The sequence below is a fragment of the Pteropus vampyrus genome, unplaced genomic scaffold (genome assembly GCF_000151845.1).
Source record: "Pteropus vampyrus isolate Shadow unplaced genomic scaffold, Pvam_2.0 Scaffold62, whole genome shotgun sequence".
NCBI lineage: Eukaryota > Metazoa > Chordata > Mammalia > Chiroptera > Pteropodidae > Pteropus > Pteropus vampyrus.
The window spans coordinates 4,872,094-4,885,271 of NW_011888843.1; the positions used below are offsets into that span (position 1 = coordinate 4,872,094).

At 39.7% G+C, this 13,178-nt stretch overlaps 1 protein-coding gene across 1 annotated transcript in view; it reads left to right on the top strand.

Moving 5' to 3' along the window:
• ATP8B1 (ATPase phospholipid transporting 8B1) overlaps positions 1 to 13,178 on the top strand; it is a 113,975-nt gene extending 100,797 nt beyond the window's left edge. Inside the window, exons 21-27 of the mRNA XM_023531171.1 lie at positions 1,601 to 1,889; positions 5,837 to 6,060; positions 7,164 to 7,247; positions 7,895 to 8,140; positions 8,460 to 8,598; positions 10,333 to 10,463; positions 11,698 to 13,178. Coding sequence (XP_023386939.1) covers positions 1,601 to 1,889; positions 5,837 to 6,060; positions 7,164 to 7,247; positions 7,895 to 8,140; positions 8,460 to 8,598; positions 10,333 to 10,463; positions 11,698 to 11,922 — 1,338 coding nt within the window. The 3' untranslated portion in view covers positions 11,923 to 13,178. The remainder of the gene's footprint in view (positions 1 to 1,600; positions 1,890 to 5,836; positions 6,061 to 7,163; positions 7,248 to 7,894; positions 8,141 to 8,459; positions 8,599 to 10,332; positions 10,464 to 11,697) is intronic.

Sequence of the window (13,178 nt, forward strand, 5' to 3'; positions counted from 1 at the left end):
GCCTTCCGTCGCTTGTGAACACATTTTCAATTGTACCTTCTTTTAGCTGTTTTGGCAAATAATGAAACAACAAGAATGTGGTGTTCCCCATGGTGGAGGAATTAAGGCTTAGTAAGATTACATGTCACCCATTAAAAAATGGGCAAAGGACTTGAACGGCCATTTCTCCAAAGCGGATACAGCATTGGCCAACAAACATATGAAATGATACTCAATATCACTAATCATTAGGGAAGTACAAGTTAAAACCACAGTAAGATAGCACCTCACATCCATTAGGATGGCTACTCTCAAAAAAACAGACATAACTAATGGGGGCCGGGACGTGGAGCCATTGCGACTTCTGTGCACTGCTGGTGGGAGGTGAAATGGTGCAGCCACTATGGAAAACAGTATGGTGGTTCCTCAGAAAAATTAAAAATAAAGTTGTCATATGACCCAGCAATCCCACTTCTGGGTATAATCCCAAAGAATGGAAAGCAAGGACTCGAAGAGAATATTTGCACACCCATGTTCATAGCAGCGCTATTCACAATAGCGAAGAGGTAGAAGCAAGCCAAATGCCCATCAGTGGATGAATGAATAAACAAAATGTGTTTTATCCAAACAATAGAATACTGTTCACCCTTAAAAGGGAAGAGAATTCCGTTACATGCTACAACATGGATAAACCTTAGGGACATTATGCTAAGTGAAATAAGCCAGTCGCAAAACACGAATACTGTATGATTCCACATATATAGATTATCTAGAGTGATCACATTCACAGAAAGAAAAATTGGAGAGAGCGGTGGGTCTCAGTGGCTGGGCGTGGGGAGCATAAGGACTTACTTAATGGGTACAGAGTTTCAGTTTTGAAGGCGGAAAAAGTTCTGGAGATTGGTTATACAACAGTGTGAATATACTTAATACGGCCGAACTGTACACTTCAAAAGAGTTAAGATGAAAATTTTTATGTTGTGTTTTTACCACAATTTAAAAAAGAGAGTATATGTCAAAATTACCTCCCAATCCAGGCCCTGTTCATGACCTTGCTCTTTAAACATTTAAATTCCTTTTCCCTCAGTGCTCTTCTTAACACGAGGATGGAAAACCAGAGGAACAGAGGTGGAGTCTATGCAAAATTTGTACCCCCAGTGCATGAACCCTTTTTTCCATCCAGTGGGAACCGCGCCTTAATCATCACTGGTTCTTGGTTGGTACGTAACATGAACGTACATGTGCCTTTGTCTCAAACTAAAGCAGTTCATTATGGGCCAATTTTAGATGGCTTTTCATGTGAACTGCCAACCTAAAAATCATTTAGCCCATAAATGAAAGTGCAGTTTCCCAAGTTTTAAGACTTAACGTTATACGAAAGGAATTATACCAAACTGGTAACATTGGTTATACACCTGGTTTATCAGTTAATGGCTAATTAAATTTTCTTCTCTGTACTTTGTATTTTCTAAATTTTGACAGTTAATATGTTTTATAATGAGAGCAATATAATCAACAATATAATCCGAGAATTAGCCTTCACATTGTCAAAATCTTGGGATTGGTACTCTTGATGTAAAAACTAAAATGGTTATAACCTTTTCCCTCTCTGATATCACAGAATGAAATTCTTCTAGAGAAAAAGACCAAGACAAGTAAGATTCTGAAGCTGAAGTTCCCAAGGACAGAAGAAGAAAGACGAATTCGGACGCAAAGTAAAAGGATGCTGGAAGCTAAAAAAGAACAGCGGCAGAAGAACTTCGTCGACCTGGCCTGCGAGTGCAGTGCAGTCATCTGCTGCCGAGTCACGCCCAAGCAGAAGGCGATGGTGGTGGACCTGGTGAAGAGATACAAGAAAGCCATCACGCTGGCAATCGGGGACGGGGCCAACGATGTGAACATGATCAAAAGTGAGTCTTGTGCATGCAGCCAGTGCAACCCGAATTGCTAAAGAAATGGCAGGAACATTTCTGAGGGGAGTTTTTCAGATTTCATTACTTAGGTTTTCATAATGCAGACATTTAATAAAGACACACTGCCATGTTGACTACACCTGGGACCCTGCCCTCAAAAAGCGTACAGTCCACCCAGTAGGAGAGAGCAGGCATGACAGCACCACTTGGAGAATGTCAAGTAGAAGACGAGTTCCACATGAATAAATTTATCCTTGTTTTCTCCTTTTACATAGGTTTGAACTTTTTTCTCTCCTTCTGCTTCTCCTCCCATATTTCTTTAGTAGGTTTTGTTAAAAATTCTGCCGAGCTTGGAATACATCATTGAACCGTCTTCTGGTATTTGTTTTGAGAATATTATTCTCCCTCCCCTAAGCATCTTTTTCGGGAGCTTTCTTCTTGCCTTTGGTAAATCTTTTAGAATTTCACCATCGGGAGACCTGGGGTAAGCTCAAAATAACACGTTTGGCATTGAAGCAAAGCTCCAACACAATCTCAGCATCCTCCTGACCTCCCTAGAAAACGGCCAAGGGTCCTTTTGCTGGTTGGAGGACCCTAGATTCCCACAAATTAAAAAATTTAGTCCCATCATGCAGAAGTACAATTGTACCAGTATTAAAGCATGTGGAATCAATCTTATCAACGTATCTGAATCCTGGTTCTTTTTTTCTCCCTATATAAGGAAAATCTTGTAATGAAAATGCCCAAACCAGGAAGACCTGAATATTTGTCCTTATTCTACTGTTAATATGCTGTGTTGCCTTGGGCTTGTTATGCTCATCTGAAAACAAGAAAATTATCTCCAATGTCACCTATAGTTTTGTGATAAGATGAACTATTACGTGACTACACATGTATATGCATGTCCTGTTGCACTAGGTGGCTTAGCATTATGTATAGCTAGATTTTTAATTCGGCCAATTTTGTAACTCATGCATCTGTCTTTCTTTCCTTAGAGTCTCTTCTCCTCCTCCTTGATATACACTAAGAATATTCCAACTTTATCTTCCTCAACAGAAGGCAGCTGTGATGTACGTCTTCTTGCTTCTTTTATCATGTGTCTGTCACTACTGCATTTAGCTCCTCTCCACTGTTTTCAGGTGCTTATCCTACCATGCAAATGGCATTTCTTGCTCTGCATTAGATCTATTTCTTTCCTCCGTAGGCAGCTCTAGTTTATTTTCCATTATTTACCCTTAAAATAACTAGCTGTGCCAAAAGGGCAAGGAACTCAAGATATTATTTTTATTCAGTTATAATGTAGACTTCTAGATATTTGAGGAATGGAGGTTACCTTGCAGACAGAGCTACCATCTGATTATATGACAGATTTCATATATGTTTTTGTTCCTTTGACTTTACCAATTGATAGTGAAAAAGATCACAAAGTCAACACAGATAACCTTAGAAAGACTTGTTTTTCCTGAGTTGTCTTTAAGAATTTCATTAAGCTCTGTTATTTGGCAGGTGGTTATATATAGGTTATATATAACCTACAGGGCATTCATTTGGGACAAAAACAAACAAACAAACAAACAAGGAAGTCTAAAGTCAGTAGCTTTATCTAAGTATTGTTAGTGCCTTTTTGTACTCTGTAAAAATTGTCATCTCTTTCAACTGCATCAAGAACAATATGCAGGGGGGAAAAAAACTTGTTTTTAAAGAAGTAGAGTGAAATTTAAGTGTCAAAAACAGTCTAACCGTTTGCTAACATTTCACTGTCAGCAATGCAGCCTAATAGAAGTGGAGGGAATTGCGGTCCAGCCATTTTTGCCCCTCACGAGGATCCGAGGACTCTCAGAGGCTGCCTTCTCCGTCTTTTGTGCCTAAAGAAGTCTGCTGGGTGGTGGGTGTGGTTTTTCTTGGTCTAAGACCCTGAGAATGAACAAGCAGCATTAGAGGTTGAGACAGAGGCAGGAAGGCTTGAGGAAATGATCAGATTGTTAAGGAATTACGAAGGAGCTTACTAGGGAGGCATTTGAAACCACATTTGGAACTTCAGGAAAATCTAGGTGCCTATATTTAGATTTTAAGGAAAATAAACAGTGTGGCCTTACGAAGTACATCTGTTCAGTTGCCTTGAATCACCCTGTGAATCATTTCACGTACTGTCCTGGGTCTGCTCAGCAGAAAAGTTGGACTGGACGCCAGGGCCTGTGGCAGCCGTCCCTTTTCCTCGGCTCCAACAGCATCTCAACATTTCCTTCTGCTGCTTGTTCAGGAAAAGGAGGCCATGCTTTGGTAGGAAAGAGCAGTCTGGCAATCACGACTGGTCATAAGAACTACTTACGTGTTTTGAGAGAGGCCCTAAATATTGAATGAGATGCAATTTATTCTATTTTTTAGAATTACAACGTGTTATTGAAAACTTAGGTTTGGACAAGTCTCTATATTTTGAATTTGCCAAACCTTGTGTTTTGCAAATGGAGCGGGATTTTTGGAGCTTCTTTTTACTGGCAACTCTGCTGAGTTGGCAGTCACTTCTCGGGGTCTACGTAATAGGGGGTGTTCTACAAACACATGTTCTCTAAATGTCACTTCCTTCTTCACTTTCATGACTTCTAAGACCTAGGTAAAGTTTGTAATTCTCTAAGTTGAATTTGTGACTTAATGACTATTGGAAGGACGAATAAAATCATCATTTTCATTTTTAATCATTCTGGAAACCTTCCTCCATGCAAAACAAAAACAAAAACAAAAACAAAAACAAAAAAACAATGTGTCCTAAAGTCACGAAGACCATGAATAAGCCTTTGAAAGTTTAATAGTATCTTAGTTAAAACTCTTTTGATTATGTGTGTTGGAGAACAGCTAAAGCTAGCTTAAGAAAAAAAAATTATTTTAAAAGATACAGAGATGTCTCATGCTGCCCAAGAAGCCCGGCCTTAGAAGATGCTGGAACCAGGACCTAGAGCTTCAACAGGAACCCAGTGGCTGTCTCTCTCTCCCTCCCTCCCTCCCTCCCTCTAGATTACTTTCTCTGCCCTTCAGATCCCCTCAGAAAGAAATACATCCATCCCACATCTCAAGAATTTATATGTTAAAGTTTCAAACATAAGCACACCCAAGTCCTAATTCCAAATGCCAAGAGACTGATGGCCCAGCTTGGGTTTTCTGTCAGAGAGAGGGCAGGAAACAGACTCCTTGAGGTACTTTAAGCAAGAAGTGATAATATAAGGGGGTGAGTAGTCATAAAAGTTCTAGATGGACTGAAGCAGCAGGTTCTCGGCTGAGTGTCTAACATCTGAGTCACTCACTAGAGGAGATTCTAGCTTTGAGGATCCTCTGAAGAGCCTTTCACTTGAGAAGCCTTTGCAGTTGTCTGTCAACATCTGGCAGCTGGAGAATGGCATTTGTTTGCTGAAATGCCACAAAGGGAGGTGATGGTGGGCTTCAGCTCACTTCTGCTTCCAAGTATCAAGTGGGTTGAAACTGTGAAACTTAATTGACAAAGAGAACCTAGCTGCAAGGGCAATATAAGGTTTTTATTTGCATTCCCACCTCTCTAATTAGAGTAGGGTGAAATGAAGGTTACATATCTGCCCATGGCTGACACAGCTGTGGCCAGGGAAGAGAGCCATACTAGTATAGATGGGTGCCTAGAGCTCATCCTGTGGGTGAGAAGGATGGCTTATGAGCTGGGTACATAGATGATCCAAATGGAATTCCCCACCCACCTGAGATCTTTTCACAAATATTTATGGAGGCCCAACCGTTTGCTGTGTTTAGCAACTGTACCTCTGACTTTGAGTTCAGAAGCTGCAGTGGGGGCTGGGGAGCAAGAGGTTTCATATTGATTGTCCCATGAATGTTTTTTGTCCTGCTATGAAAACACTTTTATCATCTCAATGTTTTGCCTTAAAATAAGCCTATCATTCACAGTATCTTCTCCCTCTGTCCCATAGCTGCCCACATTGGTGTTGGAATAAGTGGACAAGAAGGCATGCAAGCTGTCATGTCAAGTGACTATTCCTTTGCTCAGTTCAGATACCTGCAGAGACTGCTGTTGGTGCATGGCCGGTGGTCTTATATAAGGATGTGCAAGTTCCTACGCTACTTCTTTTATAAAAACTTTGCATTTACTCTGGTTCATTTCTGGTACTCCTTCTTCAATGGGTACTCTGCACAGGTAATATATCATCATCATCATCATTTATTTGATTTGCAGTTTTGGTGTTCCATCTCCTAATAGCTGAGGCCTAGATTAAGATTATGATCTTTCTGTTTCTGGTGCTTTAAAAATATTTTTTGCCTTTAAAAAGGTGGAGTTTGTTCCTGATCTGTGGCTTTTGTGTCTTTGCCTTCATCTTAGATTTTTTTTCTAAATTACTTTGCCATTAAAGAGTAGTGATAAGAAATTGTTCAACTTTGAATGTATAAAATTATATTGTGACCAAGGCTAAAGGGATTATATAAACTTTAGAAGATCATAGATTACCATGTCCTCATGTGTTTGGGGTTTCATGCCTTTTCATTTTTGCAGAAACAGGAGTGGTGGACATACATAATGTTAAAATAGTGATACAGCAGAAAAAACATCATTAGTAAAAAATGAGCCCAAGTCAGCGCCCGTGGTTGTCCAAACCCCTTTGAAGCTATGCCACAGACAAATGGCATCAGAGGAGCCTCGGAGATGGGCTGGGAGGAACCCTCAGTAGGGTTGGGGCCTTCTTCCTGTTTCCCGCAGGATTGTACATAACTGCTGGTGCTGAGTAAGCCCATTTCCTCCATCCCACCCTGAGGATGGGTGTGTGCACAGCCTCACTTATCTCCTTCAGAAGCATATCTATTGTATTCAGTCGAATTGTTTCACAAAATGTTTGAATGGAAATGCTAGAACGTGAAAAATAAATGAAAATTTAGTGGTACTTAATGGGCTAGTTTTATGTATTCAGATTCATTAATTAAGAGACATAAAAAGGATGAACACTGACTCGATTTCTAGCTTTATTCAAATAGAAGACTCCTTCTCCTAAACTTTTGGGGGCACATTCCCCCACTTATTTAAGGGGAAAATTAGTTTCTGTGGAACGGTCTTTGATTCTGCCCATTACATAGACATAAACTCTTGCCTTCTTCAGGTGTAGATGGTGGGGAGGGGTAGTGTTTACCCTGGCAGGAGAAGTCCCCACTCGGCCTGGGGATACCCCCGCCTTGAGAGAGCACCCGAATGCCTGTCGAGGAGGCTGGCAATGTTTCCTGGCTGACACAAATTCTGTAATCTCCCCGCAGACTGCGTACGAAGACTGGTTCATCACCCTCTACAACGTACTGTACTCCAGCCTGCCTGTGCTCCTCATGGCGCTGCTCGACCAGGTGGGAGCCTTGTGCTGACAGGGACACTCTGGACAGACTGAGCCTGCCTCTTAGAGAAGTTCAAAGCAAATATTTCAGTGGTTTTCACTTCATTCTGAGTAAACCCTAAGCAACCGGAGTAACTGCTGCGTTTCTTGTCTTATAGTAAGAGGATTTCTGTGCCTGGGTTGACAAGAGTTTAGTATCTTCCTTTTGGACACTAAGACTTTCTTGATAAGACACTGACAGTATAGTACATCTCTCTACAATGATTCATTCATTTTAAAAGTATATTAACACTTCACAAAACTTGTGTATAATTCCAAAATTAGTCCACATTCTAATAATTCTTAGAAAATAACTTTCCCCAAGAATTACAAAGTATATATTCTCAAGAGGATGTAAAAATAGCCTCCCTATATATTTTTTTGACATTACTAATTTGCTTATGTTCCATAAATAGTAAAATAATACACTTGTACCTAGTCCCTCACTGATTAAATATCAAAAGATGGTAATGAGGTTGATCTCTGTACAGTGAAACTATTCAGGACTTGTTTAGTTTTTCTCTTCCCAAAACAAGTTGAAACTCTGTGCCATATAAGTTGTAACATTTCTGAGTTGATTCCTGCTGGACGGTACACATTCTAATTGTGTTTTCCCTTAAGGATGTGAGTGACAAACTGAGCCTCCGATTCCCTGGGTTATATATAGTGGGACAAAGAGACTTACTATTCAACTATAAGAGATTCTTCGTAAGCTTGTTGCATGGGGTGTTAACATCGATGATCCTCTTCTTCATACCTCTTGGAGCTTATCTACAAACTGTGGGACAAGATGGAGAGGCACCTTCAGACTACCAATCTTTTGCTGTCACAATTGCTTCTGCTCTCGTAATAACAGTCAATTTCCAGGTATGTGGTTTTAGTCATCTGCTTTCAATTGAAATCTGTTGGTGCCTGTATTTCTGTACATAGGACAGCATGCACATCCACCTGGCTCCCTCTCTCTCTCTGAGCCTCTGACACTATACAAAATATGAATGCTGTTTCTACTCCTTAAAACCAAGCATATTTCCTATTTCTTGCCTGAGCCAAGGATAGTTTCTGATTGTTCAGTACTCAAGCCAAATCATGCCTAAATTGCTAAATTCTGTTTTCAGAATCTTTAGATCCTTTTATTTCTTGCTAACTCCCCAAAGTGAGTGCTCATTTTTCTCTGGTTTCCCAACAGATTGGCCTAGATACTTCCTACTGGACTTTTGTGAATGCTTTTTCAATATTTGGAAGCATTGCTCTTTATTTTGGCATCATGTTTGACTTTCATAGTGCTGGGATACACGTTCTCTTTCCGTCTGCATTTCAATTTACAGGTTGGTATCTTCTAAATTCCAAAAATAAATGTACAGAAAAATATTAGAGTCTAACATAACTTCTGGGTAAATAAAAATAAACTGTAAATTAGTGCTAGGGAAATTAATGGCATGGAAACTGAATGGTGATGGTGGTTTTGAGGGGTGGTAACGCGATGGGGGGAAAGCAAATTAAAATAAACTTAAGATATAATTGTACATCTGTTAAGTTAGATCGAAGCTCCCTGCCTCCCTCCCCCACAAAACCTAACATCGGTAGGTTATTGGGAAATTTAGAATACATGTATTGCTGGGAGCACTATCATATAGTTTAGTAGTTCCAAAACACTCTCTGGAAGTACACGATGAACTATAAAATTTTGTACATTCTGACCAGTACTTCCACTTGGGGGAAATACTCTAAGATAAAAATACACTAAATTTTGGAAAGGTTATCTGTACCAAGATTGTACCTCAACATTTCTAATTGTTTTTCAAAAATGAAAATAACCCAAAGACCTAAGAATATCAACTTAGCTAATCAAAGTATGAATCTCATATGATACAATTCTAGAACTCAAAAGTGGGCTATATCGTTGGAAATATATATGTAGAGCAATAAGTAAACTTATAAAAACAAAATAGTTTACAACTGTATAAAATATATGACAAACTGACAAATGCTAGAATGAATTTGAGCTGGTAAGTGTCATAAATATTATTTTAAAAATATCATGAATTGCAATTTATGAACTTCTCATTTTGAATAGAGTAGCTTAGATTCACAATGTTAAAAAAAAAATCCCCATAAACTTGTTTCCCTATAAAAGATTAGCTTTTCTTTTTTACATCCAGTTGTTGGCTTGTAAAAGACAGTTGCTATGGTAACCCTTTTCCACTTGGGATTGAGCTCATTTTTTTACGATTGTGTTTTCTCTTTACTGTTTAAAATTTTTAGTACCCAGTGACTTATTCTCATAGTGAGTGGTTTTTAAACCCATCCTGATTTAGCGGTATAAAAACAACATTTAAAAAAGACTATTATTTTTAGAAACTTACAGTATAAGTACAGAAAATATTGACAAATTTGGCTCTAGTATTAAAATCGAATTGTATATATGATGACCTGATTGTTATAAAACTGAATTATTATTTCCTCTGACATAAAAATCGAGAAGCTGTACTGCAGTGGAAAATGGCCTGGCTCTCATCAGACGGATGTGGGTCTGAAAATTCAGAAGTTGCCATAGCTATTTTCCTTACCAGGGGGCAAATTCCTTCTCCATGACTCAACTTCCTCCCATGGTCAAGAGGAGAATACTCTTTTGTCAGAGCTGATTAAATGGCATGATCTGTATAAAACGCCTAGTACGAGGCCTGTAACACAAACGGCAGTGCCAGTTGTTAATATCTGAAGTTTCAAACGAAAACTATAAATTGCGGAGTGTTTTTTTAAGTTCTTCAAAAATGAAGTATAGATTGCTTAATTTTGCATTTTTAATCAGTTCAGTGTCAACAAGTGCATTTTTTTTGCTTGCTTATGCACATTTGCTTTGTTCCAAAGAACTTACCTTCCAAATTTTGCTTTGCTGATCTGATTTTAAAATATTCATTTCTTGAGCAGTGATGGGATGTTTTGGGAGGACAATCTAGTTGTAAAACTTTACCACAGAGAATCCATTTATGGATCATGGAATAGGAACTAAGCCTGAGGTAGAAAGGACCACTGTGATTCAATCTTCATGTTTCTTACAGGCACAGCTTCGAATGCTCTGAGACAGCCATACATTTGGTTGACCATCATTTTGACGGTTGCAGTGTGCTTACTGCCGGTGGTTGCCATCCGTTTCTTGTCAATGACCATTTGGCCATCGGAAAGTGATAAGGTACAGAAAAAATAATCCCGCTCCTAACTCTGAGTGCCCCTCACAGAAATCAAAAAAGCATTTTCCAAAAGCAGCTTTCCTGCAAAATCTAAGTTCTCGGGAAGTCTGGTATGAACATTTTTTATAACTATTCTCTTTAACTCCATCTTGCAAATAAGTCCTTTGGGACTGTCATTTTTGTTTGATTTTTGTTACAAAAATTATCGAACACAAAGAGGGAGAATAGTATAGAACCCTCATATATCTGTCCTTTCAATCTAACAATTACACTATTAACATTTTGCCATGAAAATAGGTTGGGGTTTTTTTTTTTTTTCTTCATTTAAAGAAAAACTGTCACCTCTTATAGCAGGATCCTTTGAGATACAAGTAGCAGAAAGCTGTGGCTCAGAATGGTTCACCACTAATGTATCATGTCAACTCACGTTAATAATTAGCAGACTTCAAGCTCTGTTGATGAGCAACTTAATATCAGAATGGAAGGGGGTTATTTCCTTCTCTCTGCTACCTTCATTATTAGCTTCACCTTGAATGAATTATTGAATGATGGCTCTACAGTGGTTCTAGGCATCGCTTTCTAACATGTCAATGTCCACGGGAAGATAAATGACTGATTATACTATCGTTTTCTCTTAGGAACCTCTACACCTTTCATGGAAGGGCCCAGCACACTCCCCCTGGTCTCATGAGCCAGAATTAGGTCACATGCCCATTCCTGGCCTAGTACTGAGCAAGGGAAATCAATGAGTCCCACCCCTGGGAGGGGTGTCCACATCCTAGGAGGAATGTGGCTGTATGGTGGGGAGAGGAGGGACCTAAATACACTCAGTTTCCATCAGGAAAAAGGAGACAGTAGATGCCAGATAGGCCAGCTGCAGGACCCCCTGGACCTCCCTTTTCCACAGACGAGTGTACGCAGCAGCAACAAAGGAAATTTTCTCCTGAACCTGAACCTGAACCAGTCTGATTTAGCAATGGAAAGAGTGAACTTCAAAGCTGAAGTTCCCCATTTCCTGCCTTCGAGACCTTGGGAGCCTCCCCTAACCTCCCTCTCTCCATTTCCTCACCTATAAAATGGGGACGGTGATGCCCACCGCAAAAAGGTGTGGGAAAGCCTGGCGTCGGTGCCCCATTCACGCGTGCTCCTGTCCACCGCTGCTGCCGTCACAGACCTTCATGTCCACTCCCTCGGCCAGTTCTCTCTAGCCCTGTCCCATCTCTCTCCCTTCTGCAGATTGCGAAGCACCGCAAGCGGTTAAAAGCAGAAGAGCAGTGGAAGCGACGGCAGAACGTGTTCCGCCGCGGCGTGTCCTCGCGGCGCTCGGCCTACGCGTTCTCCCACCAGCGCGGCTACGCGGACCTCATCTCCTCGGGGCGCAGCATCCGCAAGAAGCGCTCTCCGCTGGACGCGATCATAGCGGACGGGACTGCGGAGTACAGGCGAACCGTGGAGAGCTGATGCACCGGCCTCCGGGCGGCCTGGGGCCAGACAGTCACACGAAGAAAATGTCTATATTTTTTAAATGGAACTCTCAGGACCATTTTTTTTAAAAATTGAATTCGTCACAAGGATGTTGAAGACATAACCTTGGTAACAAACTACTTGGGTTGGACTATTAAGCAACAGCAAAGCCAAGAATACCTTTTTAAAAGTCCTGTTATTCAACTGTTTATGTTTATTATGACTCAAAGGGAATATTTTAACCCAGTCTCACCTGGGACAACAGAATTGGAAAACGTCTTATATTTCAATTGAAATGGTAGTGCATTGTAAAATTACAATCAGATTTTCCAGTCTGGGATCTTCAGCGAGAACTTCCCAGAGGCTCCTTGTTTTCTAACAGGCCCTCTTCTAACAAAAATCTTTTATTTATAATGGTAAGGACAAAAAAATTCATCAATGCCCATCACCTGGAAGCTAAGAGGTCTGATAAATTTTCCAGAGCTGACAATGGGCTGCATGGTTTCATGCTCATATTGGTTTAATAAATCAATCAAGAAATATTACTTCAAATTTCATAAGTATAAGGTTTCAGTCTTTTCGTTTACTACGAGGTTAAAAGAGCACACTACATATGTTTATTCTTACTATCAAGGTAAAATAGCACACTACATAGGTTTATTCTTACTATCGAGGTAAAATAGAACACTACATAGGTTTATTCTTACTATCAAATATTCTTTTAGACACTTCATGTAGTATCGGGTGAGTTTATTACCTACTTTCATAAAAAAATGCACTTAAAAAAGTTTTAAAAAACTGAGAATATCAGTGATAAATTGCAGAATATTTTGCAAAGCTTTCTTTTGAAAAGCAAACCTTGTGCCTGCCTGTATGTAAAGTATTTTCAAGGGACTTGAACTGAGATCTCACTCTTTTTCACTTGTGTTACGTCTTGAGAGAAAGGCTGTTGTTGGTAGCCACATTTCTAAGACTGAGGCCAGAGTTATTTTTCCAGAGGCTTTTCTCGTTCTACATCTTTCACATAATTTCTGTACTTTAGTGAAGATATAGAAGTGTTTTCAATAATTCTGTTCTTTACCATTGGGCTGCAAATGTTCACAATAATTTGTCCCACCGAATTCCTACTAGGAAATCTCAGAATGTATATAGTTCATTTTCTAGGTATAATAAAAGAATGTATGGCTCTTTATGGAAGCAAATTTCTGAAAGTTTACAACTTTGTCTTGTAAATAAAAAAAATTGTACGTTTT